Source organism: Peromyscus eremicus, chromosome 4 (assembly GCF_949786415.1).
Source record: "Peromyscus eremicus chromosome 4, PerEre_H2_v1, whole genome shotgun sequence".
Lineage (NCBI taxonomy): Eukaryota > Metazoa > Chordata > Mammalia > Rodentia > Cricetidae > Peromyscus > Peromyscus eremicus.
In genome coordinates, this window is record NC_081419.1 from 152,103,553 (window position 1) to 152,124,136 (window position 20,584).

The 20,584-nt window shown below is 45.5% G+C and overlaps 1 protein-coding gene across 1 annotated transcript; it reads right to left on the reverse strand.

Moving 5' to 3' along the window:
- Nucleotides 1-294: 294 nt before the first annotated feature.
- On the reverse strand, nucleotides 295-18,107 carry Ythdf1 (YTH N6-methyladenosine RNA binding protein F1). The gene is made up of 5 exons (XM_059262112.1): nucleotides 17,995-18,107; nucleotides 17,616-17,640; nucleotides 16,271-16,350; nucleotides 7,540-9,060; nucleotides 295-1,575 (listed from the first exon to the last, which is right to left on the reverse strand). The coding sequence occupies exons 1-5, from the start codon at nucleotides 18,019-18,021 to the stop codon at nucleotides 1,549-1,551; spliced, it is 1,680 nt and encodes a 559-aa protein (XP_059118095.1). The 5' UTR covers nucleotides 18,022-18,107; the 3' UTR covers nucleotides 295-1,548.
- Nucleotides 18,108-20,584: the final 2,477 nt, after the last annotated feature.

Genomic DNA, 20,584 nt, shown 5'->3' on the forward strand with positions numbered 1-20,584 from the left:
TGGTAAGGGAGAGATCAAAGAGTATCATTCTGGGGACAGCTGTGCAAGCTAGGTGATAGCTGGCTGCTAAACAGAGTTCTTCCACCTTTGTTAGCATCTGTAAATTCTCACAAGGTTGGGGGACTGAATCCTAAATCCTATAGATGGAACTATGAAAGTTCCTCTGTCCTTTCAGTACCCCAGGGGTAAGCAAAACTGCAGCCTCTGGCTTTCACTGCTTAGAGCAGACTCCACAGATTTGCAGCTATAACAGAAACAAGGCACATGCAGCAAGGAAGACAAGAACACACAAGCTTGCTCAACAGGTGTTTATTAAGGCTTGTATTCTCCTAGAGGACAGGTATCCGATGTTGTCCACGACTCCGTACAGGCAGTAACAGCTCAAGGAAGTGACACGTTCTAAATACAAGTCTAAATAATACAGCTTAAATGGTAACGGAGAGGGTCTTTTGGAGTAAATAGTTTTAGAAGGTATCTGCTCTCTAAGACAGTAAGGATCCTCTACAGTGGGCGCGTGCAGATTCAGTATGCGAGGGCGTCGGGCATGAGCACCACTTTCATGCTAACTCCAACTCCAGGTGGCAGTGAGCTCCTCCACGGCTCCTCATTCCACAAAACATGATAGCAAATTTGTTTTCTAAAGAATTTTTTGTTTTTGCTTTTTTTTCACCCATTCAACAGGAAAAAAAAATTAGACACACAGTGAAATTTACAGTTGGCAGCAGCATCCATCACACTGCCTGTACTATCAGATCCTACATTTAAAGCTTAGCGTTACTGGTATAAAAACTTAAGACAGCATCAGGATTCTCAAGTGAAGAAAGAGGACGACTAAAAATGATCTGCGAACAACTAAGAATGTCACAATGCTGAACCAGACTTAAAACACCTTCTAGTTCCTTGCCACAGCCCCAACCTCATGCAGTGGCAGATGGTGGCAAGGAGAGCGCTCTGTGTGGGCACTGAACTATGGACAGCTTCTCCAATGACAGCTGTGGTCACACTTGAAAACTAAAAGTTATCTGTCTAGTAGGAAACTCAAAAGGGCAGGTTAGCATTCTGATGGATACCACAGATAATAAAATGGCAAGCCACTTCAGTACTGTGAGGAGACGTCAACAGCACATGCTGAATGGGCTCTTTGTTTACTGTAAAGCAGTAGAGGGCAAGAAATATGAAATATCCTATAGGGATATTAAATGACTGGATATAAGAGTAAGAACATAATTTCTGCCAAAATAAAAATATCTTTGGGATGTATTAGGTGCTTTGTTTTGAAGAATATTTATATTTTGCATTAGGTCAATCTGACTGATAAGCTGACAAACAAAATACTCCTTTATTAGTGAGTTCTACAATATTATAATACATAGAAAAATACAAATGAATGCAGATCCATCTGGCAAAAATGAACTACAAAGATAAAGATGCAACAATCAACCCCGCACGAGGACGACACTGGAGCTGACTCGGAGACAGCACCAAGCATACAGCTTTAAAACTCTGTTTTCAAAGTCAACCATTAACCAAAAACAAAATGGTTTGTCCTTATTGTTTGTTTCGATTCTGCCTTTCCTGCAAAAAGAAGAGAAGAGGTTAGCTCATGATTTGGAGGTAAAGGCACACAAAGGTGAGGCCTGAGGCCACTTCATAGGTTGCAGCCAAAGATGGGGATGTGTGTTTGTTTGGTAATCCCTGTGGACCTGGTTCTGAACTACCAAGGAGTCTGGTCCCACAGACCAGGGCAGGGGTCACCATTTATATTCAAGCACCACACACTGTCCTATCCTCTCTCAAGAAGGCCCTCTGCACAGAAGGCATGGGGTTGTGTCTAATCGTGTGTCCCCTAGCCACTCACCTCATGCCTCCCCTCCCCCAACCAAGCCAGCTCTCCCTCATGTGCCAATTATGTTACTAAAGAAACATAGTAGAACTATGTAAAGCATCTGCACTCAAGGGGAGGACTGGCGTGCACAGGGTACTCCAGCATGCCTGCAACACAGGAATAATTTTCTTAAATTTTCTCTCATTTTAACAAACCAGTGACTCAGAGAACACTAAAGTCTATCCAACAGGCTAAAAGTAAGCTCCAAGTCAGGGCTAAGTAGAAGGGCAGGAAGACAAGCTAGATCCACCTAGTTAAAGCCCTTTGCACCAGCTCAAGTTCCCTCTGGCCTCCAGCAGTAGTGACCAATCAGGGCATAACTCCTCAACTGGGCTAACCCCCTACTTCTACAGCCAGCTACCCACCCCCAGCATGCATGACACATTAATCTGAGACTTACATACAACTCTTTCCTGCCGTTTGCCTGCCTGGTTTCTGATCAGTGGGTTTAGAAGCCACCTTGTCTTTCCTAACAATGCAGCATCTAAATTCAGCCCACGACAAAGAGTGTCTCTGATGCAAGGAGCATGCACTACACCCACACACCAAGCACCATGTTCTGTCCTAACCCTTCTAAGATCCTCTGTAAAGCAGTCATGTTGCCTGCCTGCCTGCTCTGTCTCTCTGTCTCTCTCTCTCTTTCACACACACACACACACACACACACACACACACACACACACACACACCATTCCCATTCTCCCTCATGTGCCACCACTGTCATTCATGTTACTGGAGAAAGAGCATAAATACTACACCTAGAGGTTAAAGGTTGGGTTCCTAGTATGGTCATCCTAGGTGCGTACTAAGAGAAAGCTGCTAGCAAAGTACCCACACAGTTTGCTCAGTTTGGATTTTGTTTGTTTTGAGACAGGGTTTCACGTACCTAAGGCTGACCTTGAACTACTCCTGATCCTCCTAGCCAAACCTCCTAAGCACTGGAATCACAGGTATGTGTCACCGCACCTAACTACACTCAAGAATATGAGAGTAACACCTGTACTTTTCTTTGGGGCTAAGCTGAACTAAACATATGCCAGGCACAGAGATGACTACTAACCAAAGTCCAAAGTGAGGCCTTGCCACTGTGAGTGTTCCTTTCACACCTCTGTGTGGCTCAATCTCAAGGAAGTGGCAAAGCACCTAGATCAATGAGTAGGTGGATTACTAATAAGAATTTGTAACCCTCTACCATGAAGTGTAAAGAGGAAAATTCTCTTAAAGCAGAAGCCTGTCTCCCCTGAGTGCAATGGCTGCTAGTGAAGCATCTAGAGGAAGGAGACAATGTCTGGCTCCTTCAGCCTTCAGCCCTATCAATGGCTACAAAGTCTGCCACCAGCTCTTTAAAGAAGTAACATTACTCATAAACTTTATTGAGAGGGGGGTGAGGCACTGCTGAAAGAGGAAGTACAGGTCATCCTTAGAGGTCCAGCAAACATGCTTGAGTATGCTCCTTAAATTCTCTACCCAGGGCTGGAGAGATGGCTCAGAGGTTAAGAGCACTGGCTGTTCTTCCAGAGGTCCCGAGTTCAATCCTCAGCAACCATATGGTGGCTCACAACCATCTATAATCAGATCTGGTGCCCTCTTCTGGCATGTAGACAGAACACTGTATGTGTAATAAATAAACAAATCTTTAAAAAAATAAAAAAATAAAAAAAATTCTCTACCCAGTCTCCAAAGTCAAAGGCTGATCAGCTAAATGTGTATGTGACATATCCCTGAGGCCTGTCAGACTAGGGTCAGAACATTGTAGGTATTTCCAACCAGTAGATATTATGCAGAACACTCAACTGTCACTATTTTAAATATTCTAAGAAAAGCCTGTTTATAGATTAAACAAAACTGTATAGGGATGGCAAGGTGGCTCAGCAGGCTAGGACACGTGCCTGACAACCTAGCTTTGATCCCCAGGACCCACACGACAAAAGGAATGAACCAAACCCCATTATTTTACACACAAATAAATGTGTAAAATGTAGTAAAAATAAATTTAAATTAAAAAAAAAAATCAAGGTATCTGTGACCCTATCTCAAAAACAAAACAACAAAAACAAACGTACTCAGCACCCAGTGCTTAAGAGACACAGGCAGATAGATCTCTGTGAATCCAAGACTAGCCAGAGCTATATAGTGAGACCTGGGGGAGGGGGCGCACCCCAAGTTATTAGAACCAAGGCCAGCCTGGTCTACAAAGTGAGTCCCAGAACAGCCAGAACTACACAAAGAAACCATGTCTGGAAAAATGAAAGAGGGAGAGGGAGAGGGGGAGAGGGAGAGAGGGAGAGGGAGAGGAAGAGAGAGAGAAGAGAGGGAGAGAGGGAGAGAGAGAGAGAGAGAGAGAGAGAGATTGAGAGATTGAGATTAGCATATTTTCATATTTATAGCTGGACAGGAAAACTCTGAAAAGGAAACTGAAGTTGTTAGCTATGTTTTGCTTTCTAAATACCAGATGTTACTTAAAAGTGGTAAGGTCTAACTGTTAATGATGAATATAAGATGGTCTGTCCTCAGGTAAGGAGAACCTGGGGCGGGGGTGGGGGCGTGGGGGGGTGTCTCCAGGAGCCTCAAGCATTTTGCAGGCACATTTTAGCCCAGAGGAAGGAGAAGCTCTTCACTCTACCCCACTTCACTCTTTTTTTTTTTTTTTGAGACAGGGACCTCACACAGAGATCCACCTACCTCTGCCTCCTGAGTGCTGGGATTACAGGTGTGTGCCACCATGCCCAGCTTCCCACTTCATTCTTAAGATGAAATGGCATTCCTCAGCAGCCCAGACTCAATCCCAAGACACCTGAGATTCCAACTCCTAGATAAACCAATAGTCCAGCCTCCTGGGAGGGAAAATGGAATACCTGGTAGGCAGCTGGCATAAGGCGCAGCAAAAGTATGAATCATCTAAGGACTGTCCCACAACTGGGTAAAGAGACGCTTGAAATTCCACTAGAATAATTTTTCAATAATCAGACTATTAATTTGTCTTCTTCAATAACAAAATTTAACATTCAACTCCATGGATAAAAAGCTTTGTGGCTGGGCTATCACAGTTTGGGTAAGAGTCACCAGTCCTCCCTAAGATGCTCTTCAGGATGACCTCTAGTATACTTCAAAAGGTGTAAGTACCACCAGGGATCCTGACCAAATGCCAATAGCTTGCAATCCCTGCAGGTCACTCAAAAGGCTTATCACAAGACCACAGAGTTAACCAGAGATCTGACAGACACTGCTGTCTAAGAACCAAATTTATAATTTAAGTTTTAAGATGGTAGAATTAGGGGGCTGGAGAGATGGCTCAGTGGTTAAGAGCACTGACTCCTCTTCCAGAGGAGACGGGTTCAACTCCCAGCACCCACATGGCAGCTAACAACTGTCTGTAACTCCAAGATCTGACACCCTCACATAGACATACATGCAGGCAAAACACCAATGCAAATAAAATAAAGATAAATTTAAAAAAAAAAGAAAAGAAAGAAAGAAAATAGTATAAGATGGTATAATTAGGGGCTAACACTGCTTTTGGCAAAGACTGGGTTTGGTTCCCAGCACCCACATCAGGAAGTTCACAACCACCTCTAACTCTAGTTCCAGGAGATCTGACACCCTTGTCTCACTTCTGCAAGCACCTGCACACATGTGATGCATGTAAACTCATGAAGGCATACATATAAAAACTTAACAAAATTCAGGTGTACAGTTAAAAAAAAAGATATTAGAATTTTTAAGACACAACCAGATGAGGGGCAGAATTTTATCCCTAAGCTTAGCACCAATCTCCAAGACCTAGCACATTTTTTAAAGAACTGATTTTTCTTTTGTTTTGTTTTTTGAGATTTATTTCTATGTGTACGAGTATTTTGCCTCAATGTATAGGTCTACAGACCACATGAGTACAGTCCCCTCAGAGGCCAGAAGAGGGTGTCAGATCCCATAGGACAGGAGTCCCAGTCATATGAGTGCTGAGAACTAAACCCAGGTGGTCTAGAACAGCAGCCTTAATCGCTGAACCATCTCTCCAGCCCCACCCAGTGCATTTTAATGGAACTCTAAAGATTCAGTAAAGGAAAACTGAGCATAAACACATGTGCACACAAATAGCTAGCCACTACATAAAAGGGCCAATAGCTAGCCACTACATAAAAGAGCCAATAGCTAGCCACTACATAAAAGGACCTAAGTTTCACTCACTATTCCTGTTTTAATGCAGGCAGATGCTGCACTAACAATACTGTGCTAAGACAGTGGTTCCAGATGGTCTGATCTATAGATGTCCCAGGGATCTTTGGTTTCTTTTGTTGTTGTTTTTAAATTTATTTACTTTTATTTTTTTGTGTGTGCATTGGTGTTTTGCCACGGGTGTCAAGTCCCCTGGAACTGGAGCTACAGACAGTTGTGAGCTGCCACATGGGTGCTGGGAATTGAACCTGGGTCCTCTGGAAGAGCAGTCAGGGCTCTTAACCACTGAGCCATCTCCCCAGCCCCCTGGCATCTTTGGTGTGTGTGTGTGTGTGTGTGTGTGTGTGTGTGTGTGTGTGTGTGTGTAAAATGATGCTAGCAGAACAAAGTCACTAACAACCCATTTCTAAGAACGTATGTTACTGTTAAGGAATGCCTGTTATTTTATACCTAAAAAGCTAAACCTATATAATTTCAGTTATGGAAATGTTATCCCTTCCTTAATGCTTTATCGCTACTTGGGATGAGGGTTAACTTAATGGTACTATCAGCAGTATTACCACCTGGCCTTCTCTACACTTTGCTCAAAATATTTACTTATTTATTCACACAAGCAAGTTATCTAACTCAGAGAACAAAAAGATTGGAAGACAATCCAATGATTACCTGCCCATGCTGACTGACATTTCATGAAAGAAAGGAGAATCTCAGGATGAATGCTCTTGGGTAATAAAAGCTTCATAATACATATTGAGACCATTTGTCTCATTTCTGAAAACCATTTCTGTTCTGAAGAGCAAATGGCCTCACATCAGTTAGGACCATTCCCAGCTAAATGGACCTAGCAATATAACCATAATCATTAACTATAAAACATCTGGATCCCAAGTCTGCTTCCCTCTCTGCTTCCCCCCATTCTTAGTACTTAAATGATGTGGGTTTAAGCTTCCCCAAACTGCAGGCCTTTTGAGTTCCTATAAGGAAAACAGAAAATGACCTTTAGGCCCAGAGCTTCTAACTGTTACATGCAGTGTTCAAACATGAATGCTTGGGCAGGTGGGACATTAAGGCACAGCAATGCCTACTACATAGGCAGTCTCCTTGGCCTCCCTGGCACCACATGAACATCAATTTCTAAGAGTGCTTGACTGAACAGAAGCTAGAAAGAACCAAGATCATGTTCAGAAGTAGCTTCCCTGCATTTTGTTCTTAAGTATGTACTCAGTGGTTCAGATTACGTGTCTCATAATAGGAAAGTAACAGATTTTTATTGACATCTACTCAAACATACTACTGGTTCATCCCAGTGATGTGATAGCTAAGTTAAGAGGTGACACTTGTACTGTCTCAGACTGCTCTAAGGCTAGCTGGGAACATATCACCGGACCATCAACAGACTGCCCATTACACTCCAGCTTGCTGTGCAGGTCACCTGGCATGCAGACAGACACCTGCTTAACAGGTGCCTAAGGACAACTTACCTTGCGCACCACCTCCTCTTCCTCCTGGCGCTTCTCATAATGAGAAAAGTCGTCAAAAATGGAGGTTGTGTGCTTATAGGAAGCAATAATTTTCAGCACTTGTTTTGCTTTTTCTAAGGGTACCTCCTGTGTATCACGGGAGTTTGTGACAGGTTTGTTGTCATTATTCTCAAGTCTGATGTGCCGCAGTTGGTTATTGGGTACATCCTTGACAAAAATCCACTTCACATCAAACTTCCCCTTCCATTTGTCCTGGGACCAGACTCCAGCACTGGTGCCGTAGTCCACAGGGGACTTCATCTCTGCTACCCCACAGAAATGTCCACTCCCATTGACACTGAAGAGCAGGTAAACAGGCCCCTTGCTGCTCATGGAGCGGAAGGCGCCATCCAGGCGCTTGTTGCCATGTTCAGTGCTACACCAGATGGAGTACTTGATGGAGCGGTGGATGTCGTCCTCAGAATAGCTCTTGATGATGAACACCCGCCCACTCTTAAGATTCCAGTCGAACTCTTTAGGGTTATAGCTGTGGGCAGCTTTCAGTTTCTCCAGGACAGGGTGGGATTCTACACTTGGGGCAGAAGTAGGCTGGGTGTTTCCAACAGAGTTACTGTCATTGTTGGCCACTCCACTCTGCCCAAATGCTGCATTTCTATTTCGAGGAGCCACCCAGCGGGGTTGAAGTGGCTGCTGAGGGCTCTGATACTGTGGCTGGACCAAGGGTGGGGGCTGAACAGGGAGAGGTTGAGCTACCTGCTGGGGCTGTGGGGCAGCCTGGGGGGATGGTGTTTGCTGGGGGGCCGAGGCCTTTGGAACAGGGCCCTTATTATCCCAAGTACCAATGTCCATGTTATGTTTTATAGGTGGAGGCGGCAATGCACCCCCCACTATTGGCCCACTCTTTGTTTTCATCTTAGGCTGTGGTTTTGCAGGCTTGCTGGCAATGGCTGCCCATGAAGTTGGTTTTGAAACTGGCATGTTTACATTTGTCCCACCATTGCCAGAAAGGACACCAGTCAGTGCCACACTGTTGACAACTGAACCCACTGTCTTAACTGCAGAGGTGGTAACATCCCCAATCTTCAGGCCAACCATGCCCTGTTCCAGACTGTTCATCCCAGGGGCCTTGTTGAGGGTATCACTGTGAAAACCTGTCTGCCCATCAACAACTGTGCCACCAAGGGAGCTTGGTGGGTAGGTGTAACTGCTCCCATAGGCTGAGCTCTGAGTCTGCTGCCCCTGAGAACCACTTGTTCCCCATGCTGAGAATGCAGGGTTTTCAGGGAAAAAATTAAATCTGTGTTGGTAAATGTTGTTCCCCAGACCCCCAGGCTGCCCAAAAACAGCATCATGCATGAAGTGATGGTCTCCATTACTAAGTTGTCCATAGGTAGTGAGATATGGGATGGGAGGGTCCCCTGCAGTGGACCATGGTGCCTCACTGAGGGAGTAAGGAAATCCAATGGATGGTGGATAGTAGCTGGACAGGTAAGGATCACTCATCGAGGGGTAACTGTTACTCTGTAAAAACAAAATAGGTGGTAAGTTAGATTCCTGTCACACAGTTCGTTATGCCAACCACCTCATACATAGGCAGAGCAAAAATAAGCCTAATATAGCACAGGATTATTTTTTCCTAAAAGAAAGCTATGGTTACCAACGTCAAAACAAAAGTAAGACTCAGAAAATTTGGTAACAAATGCAACCCAAGCTGTTGCCTCAAAATATAAAGACTCGCTGGGTAGTGGTGGCCCATGCCTCTAATCCCCACACTCAAGAGGCAGAAGCAGGAGAATCTCTGAGTTTGAGGACAGCCAGGGCTACAGAGAAACCCTGTCTCAAAAATCAAAATATAAAAATATAAAGCCTCCTTTGTATTTGAACTCAGGTGATATGACCCAGCCAAACCATCCTTTTACTTTCACCATCAGAGAAATCCAACCCAGGCCTGCAGCAGTAACGTTTATAAATGAACACTGATAACAGAGCAAAGCATGAGGACAGTGCACTGAGATGGCTCTGACAGTCAATTAGGACCAGCCTACTGGCCCTACTGACACACCCGGGCATTGGTATTCAAGGTCACTCTTCAAGACCCTTTTCTATACAACATTCCTGATAGCTACCCCAGCTGGGGTTTTCTAAGGGTTTGTCCTTCACATTTCATGGTTTCCTGGGCACACTCATGGGTGCTCAGAGGAGAACACGGGCTCCCTGGCTGGTTCCAACACCTTTGCCAATATCAAGTCCTTGGAGTTTAAGAACCCTGCTATGAGTCTTCCTAAGCCCTAACTCTATCTGCAGAAGGAGCTTCTGAGAGTGGCTTTAAGGGATAGGTTACAGGGCAGAATGATATGAGAGAGGATGGAATGCTTCACCATCTTGACCTAGTTGCTTTTCTACACCTCTAAGGAGTTACCTAGGCTGCAGGTGTAGACTTGGGAGTTGGCAGCTTTAGGATAACATGTCTTTGGAGACACTTAGCTGAGGTTTGGTCAAAATCAGGCCCTACCAACACACGGTCCCCAGGCACCGTAACAGAGTTGCTTTAGATTCAACTTCAGTTTTTACTTCAACCCTACTGACAGACCAGTTTCTATTACCTCCACTGTATTTCTTTTCAATCTCTGAAAGTGAAGCATCAGTGAGGTAAATGAAGATATCTTCCTAGAGTGGCAACCTGTGCTCAGGTAGACCTATCTAGTGAAGTAAGAAAGTTCCACTTGGCACCACACCATTTCAGAACTATCACTTAACATGAAGTAACTATTTCCCTGTTAATGAAAACTTTTAGCAACCACAAACGGGTCATCATAAATATTCTATAAACATGAAAAAAACTTGAGTTCATCTTCTCTTGAAAGTGATTTCAGTGATTCTGGCTCCTCCATTGCAACCTCCTGTTGTGTGCCTCCTCCCAGCACTCTTCAAAGGAGTTTGAGCAGCAGGGACAGGAGGAAGAAATCAATGAGGTGTGGGTAGAAGAAGCCTTCCTCTGTGAGGCAATCATACAGATTCCTTTCATGGATACAAAGGAAGACTGGCCTACCTCAGTAACCACTTTAATGAATGAGAAAGGCAAATAGAAGGGAAGATAGTGGTATGTCATTCTAACCCACTAGGCATCAAACCAACAGAGAAACAGCAATAAGGATTCAGAAAAGATGCTCGAGTCACTCTGACTTATACTTAATAAGCCTTATCTGAGACTGACACAATTTAGGATTACGATCCATCACATTCAGCATATCTCTCAAAGCCATCCAAAGAACAGACATAGCACACAGGTCACAAATAGAGCTACACAAACAGCCCACCACATACTCAACACCACACAAGAGGTAGCCCCCACTATTCCCCAGCCTGTACTGCTGAAATGCTACTTGAATACAGTAGATTCAAGCACAACACGTCCCTAACATCGCATCCCAAATCCTAAAATTGTGGTTCTTTCAGATCCTTACACAAAGATCCTAGGTAACTTTCTCTGCAAAAAATCATCCCACCTCAAGACAAGGGTGTGATGATTCAACTAAAAATGTACATGTAGAAATACACATGTAGGACAGAGGCAGCGAGGCAGCAGAGAAGAGAAGCAGTCAGCAGCCCAGAAGGCACAGCCATGGGAGACCTCACTGCTTGAGTTGTCAGATGGAGGATGGAATAAGCAATGATAAAATTAAACCCCACAGAAAAGGTAAAATCACAGATAAAAAGGCCATTGTTTACTAAGGTCTCCTGAAAAGTGCTGCAGGCATCCAGGTTGCCCAAACACCAAGCCACACCCTCCCTCTCCCTTTGAATCAGTAGCCTCACTTCTCCTAATTCTCTCTATCCTGAGAGGCCACAGGCACTGTGAAACTGTACTTTAGCCCAATTCCAGTTTTTATCTCAACCCCACTGACAGACCTGTTCCTATTACATCTATTATATTTCCTTTCAATTTCTGAATGTGAAGCATCAGGCTACTTTGTGAAGCTATCTCAACCAGGCCATTTTATGAAGAGGAAACCTGTAGCCGCTGTTTCCACAACTCTGTAAGCCAGGCTGAATGTCAGTCAGTTCATGATATATACCTTTCCTGGGAAGGAAGTGGTTCCCATCAGTCTTTAGTATATGCTGCCTGTTCTAGTCTAGATATGCAACAACTTACTTCAAATACACCCTGGAGATACACTGGGGCTGCTAGCAAAGCATGCAGAGTCTGTCCAAGTCCTCCACCTTCCTCTGTATAGCCAGGAACAAGCTTGGGTTTACATTCACTTGTAAATGCCCCAGGCAAGACAGTCTCTTCTGGCTTGGTGGCTCCACAGGGTAGTCTAAGCTACCAGTAAGAAGTGGTTTATCAGAGACACAGCTGAATAAACTAAGTGACACAAGCAAAACCAAAAGTTGTTCTTCACATATAAACACCTCTGAATAAGAACACTTGGGTTCCCACAGCTCTTACCAGACTACTGGGTAGTGCCATATCTAAGACTTCTAATCAAAGCCTGGGTATAACAGACCACACAAGGGAGGCAAACACATCTTCCAGGGAAAGGCAGAGGTCACTGACAGATGACAATACAACTTGGAACTCTTAGGTCTCTTCCTCCTGATAACTGGGAAAATTATATAAACAAAATAGGTATCCTAAAGAATTAAAGAGAATTTATTATGACCATGGCTATTATCCCTAGGTTATTCGGAAACAGTAAAGTATAATAAAGCCATAAATCTGTTCTAGAATTAAGAACTTTAAAAAACAAAATTCCAAGTTTAATTACCTTAAATGAGAGGGATGGGGGATGGGACACACACACACACACACACACACACACACACACACGACAACAACTCTGAATGAGTAGAACAGAACACTTCCTCTGCCCTTTTCCCGAGAAGGAAAGAATTCTGAGACCATCTGGGTGACTGACACTGGAAGGAGATGTAGGACAGTCTCTTCCAAGCCCAGCAGATCATCTCTGGAGCGTGCTGAGACACATGCACTTCACTAAATCAAATCAATTATGTGAAAGGAAAGCACTGAGGGCAAAGCTGAAAAGTGACCAAGTGACTAGGACTCTTGGGAACTGCTCTGTCAATCAGCAGGACCACATTTGTTTCAGGAGATAACCACAGACAGAGGAAATTTTAGAGAAAAACCTGAACACTACACACTGACTCAGCTAGGCACTTTCTTGTCTTTCTTCAAAGCTGATCCTGATCCTTCTGAGACTAAAATGTCAGTCCCTTATCTGGCTGATCAACATGCGGAGACAGCAGTTTCTGATAAGGAATTTCTTTATCTGTTTAAGCAATTTACTAAGGAGCAAGTAAAGACCCACTACATCCTTTCACTGCCTCTCTGGGAAGCTGTAGTGGTAGCAAATTCCTCTTTACTAGGTACCACTACTGGACTTTTTAAGGAAACTTAACCACAAAAATCTAAGCCAGACACAGGCTTGATAGCCAGGCACATATGTGCTAATCCTGAGCCTACCAGAACTGCCTAGACATGGCAGTAACCCAGGTATCAAGTTTCTCCCAGATCTTCACAAACAACAGAGGATGCATACGCCCTACCAAGGCACAGCATTATTTAACTTCACTCTGGGCTGCAGGTGAAAAAAAAAAAAAAAAGCACAAAAAGCCTGATTAAAAAAACAAAACAAACAAACAAACAAACAAAAAAAAACAACCTTAGTGACTGGGTAGGCTCAATTTTCAAGATAAGCTAAAAACTCCCAAGGCCAGCAGTTCCTCACAAATGAATATAGAGGTACAAATTTCAACGTGGCCACATGAAACAACACAAGTGACATTGTCTATCAAGCATTTTGAACCATCTTTGGGCACAAGGATGTACTACAGAAAGCAGGGAGGCAGATGACATTTTGGCCCCAAATGAAGAAACAAGCAACATGAAAGACAAAAGACACCTGAAGAATGACTGAAGGCTCCAGCTTCTCCAAACAGGTAAATGGTCATCAGGCTGGTCCTCAGCTGTTTCATTCTTAAGCCTGAAAGCTTCCTGTGCTGCTACTTCCTACCTCTTAATAAAGTTGGGCATTTCTAGAAAATCTGCCATCAGGAGCACACATTTACTCTTAATGTGCTGGTTAGGTACTTTGCTAAAAGTACATATCTGAACATACAGATACCAAAGAGCCACTTTAAAGCTCCTCACTGGGAGTGCTACCTTGAAGAATGTTCCTTTTCATGGCTTCCGCAAGAGAAGACTGCAATGCCACACAACTGACAGCAGGGGGCGGAGGGAATCAACTCCACTTTTTAAAAAACCCTCCATGAGTCCCTACTTTATAAAAACACATTTCAAATGTAGTAAAGCAACCCTAGTTCCTTGTTTTAGTTAATATTTGGTACATACCACTACTAAGAAAACCAGGAAATATGATATACAAAAGAATAGGTTTGTTTAACTTCTTGTCCTTGCCATGGCCAACAGCCCATGACTAAAGCCAAGTCAGCTCTGCAACTCCATAGTGCTCAGATATTCAGGGGCAAAAATATACAACCCTATAGGTTAAGGCTCCTTCAGACTCTTGGGCTTCTGATATGCTGAGTGCGGTGGGAAGGAAGATGGAGAAAAGTTGTAAAATGCTCTAAGATGATCTAGAAGGGGCAGATAAGGAGAAAAAATAATAATAAAATAAAATAAAAAAACAAGGCAGGTAATCCATTTCCTTCCAGTACAAGGACCAGGCAAAATCTTGCTTTACTCTAAATATGCAGCATGCATTTAAAAGTAGCAGTCACTATGATTAAACCTAAATTTCAAATTGCCTATGGTTTTTTGTTTTTTTTGTTTTGAGACAGGTCTCACTACACTGTCCTGTCTGGCCTTGAACTCAAGAGATCCAACTGCCTCTACCTTTGAGTACAGGGATTAAAAGTGTGTACCACCATGCCTAGCTTGCTGATGGCTTTTAACCAGAGCAATTCTATTGCCAGAAGACTTCTTGCAGACAATTTTTGTGGGAAGCTAATTAGGGAATCTAGTGGGTGGAGGGATAATAACTGGTGATCCTACAGAGCAGGGAACAGCCAAAACAATGCTTTGGCATAAAATGCCCATGGGCCTAGTAGGTCAGGGGAAAGAGAGGACACGAAGGTGGAAGGGGCATGCTGGGGAAGTGTGAGACTGCTTTGATCAACATATACTGTATGTACATATGAAATATTCAAAGGATAAATACAAAAAATGTTTTTTAATTGTCTGGGGCTAGAGAAATGGCTCAGAGGTTGAGACTTGCTGCTCTTACAGAGGACCACAGTTCAGTTGCCAGCACCTAGGTAGGCAGCTCACAACCACCTCTACCTCCGGCTCCAGAGGATCTAACAACCTCTTCTAGACTACCAGGTTACCTGTGCATGTGCACACACCCATGCTCAAGCCCACACACACACTTAAAAAATAAAAGTCTTGGCTGGGGGGATGTCTCAATTTAAAATGATTGCCACCCAAGCATTAGGACCAGAGTTTGAGTCCCCCGCAAACCCATGTAAATGCCAGGTGAGTGTGGTGGCCTACTTGTAAAGACAGGAGATTCCCAAAGCAATTGAGACTTAGCCACATTGGCAAGCTCTGGGTTTAAGGGACCCTGAATCGGCCGGGCGGTGGTGGCGCACGCCTTTAATTCCAGCACTCGGGAGGCAGAGCCAGGCGGATCTCTGTGTGTTCGAGGCCAGCCTGAGCTACCAAGTGAGTTCCAGGACAGGCGCAAAGCTACACAGAGAAACCCTGTCTCGAAAAACCAAAAAAAAAAAAAAAAAAGAGAGAGAGAGACCCTGCTATCATTGAAGAAGGTAGAAAGATGATAGGACATTAACATCAGGCCTGTACGTGCATTCGATCCCCCACCCACCCCACCTCAACAGACACACACCTGTGCCCATACATACACATGAAAATGAAAGGGGGGAGGTGTTTTATGGTGCCAAAGGTAAGAAATCCTGCAATACCTGAGAACATAGGCCCTTGAAGCTTGCTGTACCATATAGGTACTCTGGGTGCTTTACACACCCTTTCTAATGCCAATCTTCCAACAATCCTAAGAGCAGTTCTATTATTCTTTTTCATACAACAGGAAACTAAGGTTCAGGGAAGGTAAGTCACCTGATGCACAGAAAAGGAAGGGGTCTGTTGCACTATCTACTGATCTACTCTCCTAGATCATAACTCCAACTCTCCAGAGACAAAATGAACACGGCACAAAGCTTCAGGGAACCACACACTCCTTTACAACATAAAAAAAGCTCTCTGGCCAGGTGGTGGTGGCACACGCCTTTAATCCCAGCACTCAGGAGGCAAAGCCAGGAGGATCTCTGTGAGTTCGAGGCCAGCCTGGGCTACCAAGTGAGTTCCAGGAAAGGCGCAAAGCTACACAGAGAAACCCTGTCTTGAAAAACCAAAAAAAAAAAAAAAAAAAAAAAAAAAAAAAAAAAAAAGTGCTCTGTCCGCAGCCCACAAGTGCTGAAGGTCAACTAGAAGTCTGACTGTACCCAACTCCAATGGGGTGCTGTTCCACAGGAAGAAAATGATCTTCATCACTCAGGCCCAGCAGAGAGACCTGCTCAAATCAACTATTCAAGACTGACCATTTTTAATACTTTCTAGCCTGCCTCTTTCCTGTTTAGGGTAGAAAAATAGAAATATGATAGTAAAGGCGTTACAAACAAAATTATTTTAAAAAAAACAAAAAATACGCTAATAAAATAAACTCACCGGATTGGACTGTCCAGAAAGGTAGGGCTCAAAGTCATTGTCATGAACTGTATCTTTCTGATGCAAAGAACCATTTTGTACTAGAACAAGAAGTAGCAAAATATTATCTTCAGGCTTTAAAAAATTACTTTTTTTTTTGTGTGTGACAGAGTTTCTCTGTGTAGCTTTGGCACATTTCCTGGAACTCCCTCTGTAGCCCAGAGATCCGCCTGGCTCTGCCTCCCAAGTGCTGGGATTAAAGGCATGCACCACCACCGCCTGGCCAAAAAATTACTTTTAAGCATGGGAACCTTAGTAAAGTCTATTTTCAAATTTTAGTAGATATGATCTTATTTCAAAATGGGCACACTCTTCAGAGCTGATGTTTACATGCCTAATTAGACTGGCATTGCACAACTTTCCATAAATTAAATTACATTTTTATAAAGATATAATCGTAATTTGGTCAGGTCATTTTGTTGCAAATAAAACAAATAGCAAGAAACTCATAGCCAGACTTTTGATGCTCCCCCCTGACCCCAGAGGTAGGGACTGAACCCAGGGCTTCCAATAAGCCTGCAAATGCTCTACCACTGCCCCCCAGCTGATGAAATCTACAGGGTCTCAGAAGATCTATGCCAGGCAAACAGAGGGCACATGCTCTAAGAGCCCAGTTATGCATGGAGACCGGAAGAGGGCAGGATGCTCGGGTTGGAAAGGGCTGTAACCCAAGCTCACTATCATCTGATTCTCCACTTACTTTCCACTGTTACAGTGCACAGCCAGGAAAGGAAAGGAAGGAATGGTAAATAAAGTGCTGGGCCTTTTCCAACCTTAAAACACGATGAACCATATTTGGTTACACCCAAGTAACAACAACATACACTGGTTAAAAATTTAGTGTCACTTTGCAAGATTGAGTTTTGGGAGTTTGTTACAAGCCAGAATATCACAGACGACAATAAACTTACAATGACTGTAACTTAGGGTGGAGGGCAGAGCCTACGAGGCCCACAGGCTAGCTGACTCTCCCCAAGAGCCATCCACACTACCTAGCAACAGACGACCGACCATCTTTCAGCCCCCTAACCTCTGAGAGGATGTCTTATCACCATTTCCTTCCCCACCAGGTAACTGTTATGCAGAGTGAAGAGGGAAGGGCTTAACTACTCCGGGTACGCCTTTTTTTTCTAGTCTCCCTCCAATCTGTCAAATATCCCGGAAATGGAAAGTTTCATCTCCTCCGAACTGACGGAGGAAACTAAGTTTCCGATTCCAGGCAAGGTTGATGGACTTTCTCTTGTCCACACAGACTGACAAGCTGCCCCGTTTTCCTCCAAAGTCGACTTCCCGGAACTCTCCTCACCTTTATTATCTTGTCCTTTTGTTCTCTGCGTCGCCGCAGGTCAGGATATGCGGGTGGACACCACCCAGTCCGGGAAAGGAAACACAAAAGTTACTATCCGCAGAATGCTCCACAGAGGGCGATACGACCCCGGCCCGGCCTCCAGCTCTCCCATACTTTGACCACGGCCAGGCCCAGCGGGCCCCGACGTCGGAACCCATAACTCCGGCCCGGCCTGGTATCCAGGTCCTCGGCCCGGAGACCCAAGCCCTGACCCGGCCTCTCGGTTCCCGGCCCGGACCCCGCACCCCCAGCCCAGCCTCCAGGTCCCCGGCGCGGCCCAGACCACAACCTCTGTCCACGACCTGGCCTCGTGACCGTAGTCCCGAGACGCCCCTACCTGGGGGTCCACGCTGGTGGCCGACATGCTTCATGAAAAGCGCGGCGCGGGACCGGGGCGCCGCCGGCTCGGGCCTCCCGCGAGGCCGGGCCTGTCACGCCGCGCGCGGCCCCGGGCCCCGCCGCCAATTCTGCGGGCGCGGCCGGGCGCGGCGGCAGCTGTGGGCACGCGGGCCGGAACAGCGGGCGATAGCTGGAGGTAGCGGACAGGCTGAGGGCTAGCCAACTCGAATGGCGGCCGCGGCGGCCGGGACGAGGCTGCGCGACGTCAGCGCGCGGGGCAGGCCGGGAGCGCCGTCGAGTCGCCACCATTGCGCCTGCGCGTCGTCGCTCCTCGCCCAGAATTTCGCGCTTGGGACTCAGTCTCGCGCTGAAGGGGCGGGGCCGGACGGAGAGGGGTGGGGCGAGTCGGGGAGTCACGTGGGGCCCCTGGGGCGGGGCCTATTGAGGAGGAGGCGGGTGGCTGTGGCTAAGCTACACCTGTTCCAGTGGGGCTTGAGTTTTGTCTGTGTTGTGCAGGCTTCTTCGGCTGCCCTGCGACAATCTGGGCTTAAGAGGGGAGTGCCAGCATGTGACCAGTGTTCGCGTTAGATTCTGAACCCGATTCCATCACCCAAGAGGAAAAGACAAGGGGCCTTTGAGGAAGGCTAGACAGCCCCCTTCGGGCTCCAAATTCGTGGAGAAAACTCAGCTTATTTTTCACTCCTCAAAGAGTCCCCAACAAAACTCACACCACTAGACATTCACTTTCAGGCAGGCTCCTTGGTCAGTGAATCTGTTTACCCCCCCCTCCCCGCGCGCGCGCCCCAACACACACACACACACACACACACACACACGCACGCACGCACGCGCACACACACACACACACACACACACACACACGCACGCACACACACACTCCTCCCTGTTACCCCACAGCAGATATCACTTTCATTAAAAAGGTTTATTCGAGGGCTGGAGCAATGGCTCAGTGGTTAAAGACTACGTGCCGTTCTTACAAAGGACCCGGGATTGGTTTCCAACACCCACATGGTGGCTCACAATTGCCTGTAACTCCAGTCCCAGGGATTGCAAAACTCTCTTTCTGGCATTGGATGTGCCATGATGCACTTGGTGCACATACAGACAAGCAGGCACACACACACATATAAAATAAAACAAATCTGTCAAATGTAATTTTTAAACGATATATTAACTTTTATTTTCTGTGTATGTGTGTTTTGACTGCTTGTATGTAAATGTACCACGTGTGCCTGGTGCTCAGGGAGGCCAGAAGAGGGTGCCAGATGCCCTGGAACTGGAGTTACAGATGGTTCTGACCCCCAAATTTGTGCTGAGAATTGAACCTGGATCCTCTAAAAGAGCAGCAAGTGATCTTAAGCCCTGAGCCATCTCTCCAGCCCCTTTAAAATATTTTTTAATTTTATGTTTATGAGTATTTTGCTTGCATGTATATATGTGCACTATGTATGTGCCTGGTGCCTGTGGAGGTCAGAAAAGCTGACTGATTGCCTGAAACTTGAGTAACAGGCAATTATGGGCCATCATCTGAGTGATGGTAAACAAACATTGGTCCTCAACAAGACCATTGCTAGGCACCAACATCAAGATGCACCTACCCATCCCTTCCAGGGAGTGTTTGGTCCCTGGCTTTGCTGAAGTAAATGTTCTAGCCTCTGACACATGTCATTAGTAGGAGGACCCAAGAGGGAGGCACCTCTGGGTGAATCATTGGTTTGAGGGGCACTTTATAGTGGCCATTTTATAGATACTAGATGTCTCCCAAGGAGGCCGTGTTGAAGTCTCCAGCTAGGATAGCTGAAGGATGGGGTCCAGAGCCTATAAGCCCTGTATTCAAATGACAACTGGCTGGAACAAGCCTTTGCTGTGTGCTGGGTTTAGCTCACCCAAAAATTGCCCTAGGAGGGCCAGCAGTGAAAACACTTGTCCATGCAGACAGCCACAGCTGCTCATGCAGCAGCCCCCACCCCTTCTCCATGAGTGCCCTCTGGGAATGAACAACCTCCCTGTAGCAGACCTCCTTTGAATACCCTGTCCTTCCATACTTTCTGGAGTGTCTAGTTTGTCTTCCAGGAAAACCACCTTGTGATCTTGGGGCTCCTCCTGTCTTCTGCCGCTCAACAGCAACATTGAGAGGCTCCTATGACTCACAACTGACGTCCTCTCTCTAAATGTCCATTAGTCACTTATTGAAGGCATTAGTTGATCACCTACTTCATGCCTGGGATATACAGAGTACTGGGGTGCCAGTGGTCCCTACCCTTGTAGCTTCCTGTGGAGGGAGGCTTACACAGTCTTGCTCAGCCTCACTGTACACTGACTACCCACCAGAAGTTCACAGGCATGGGAACAGAAAATGACACAAAAAGGGTGGTTTAACCAAGTCACCATAAATCAGACCCATGATTTGGCAGGCAGCCAGGACAGGGAGGAATGAAAAGAGAGGAAGTCTCTGGATTGGTCTCTAGAATGTCCCTTAGCTAGAATCTAGGTGAATGGGTGCTGACTGGCCCAGGGTGCTCTTGGTGCAGCAGGAATCAGAGCATAGACACTTACTTACCCAAGGT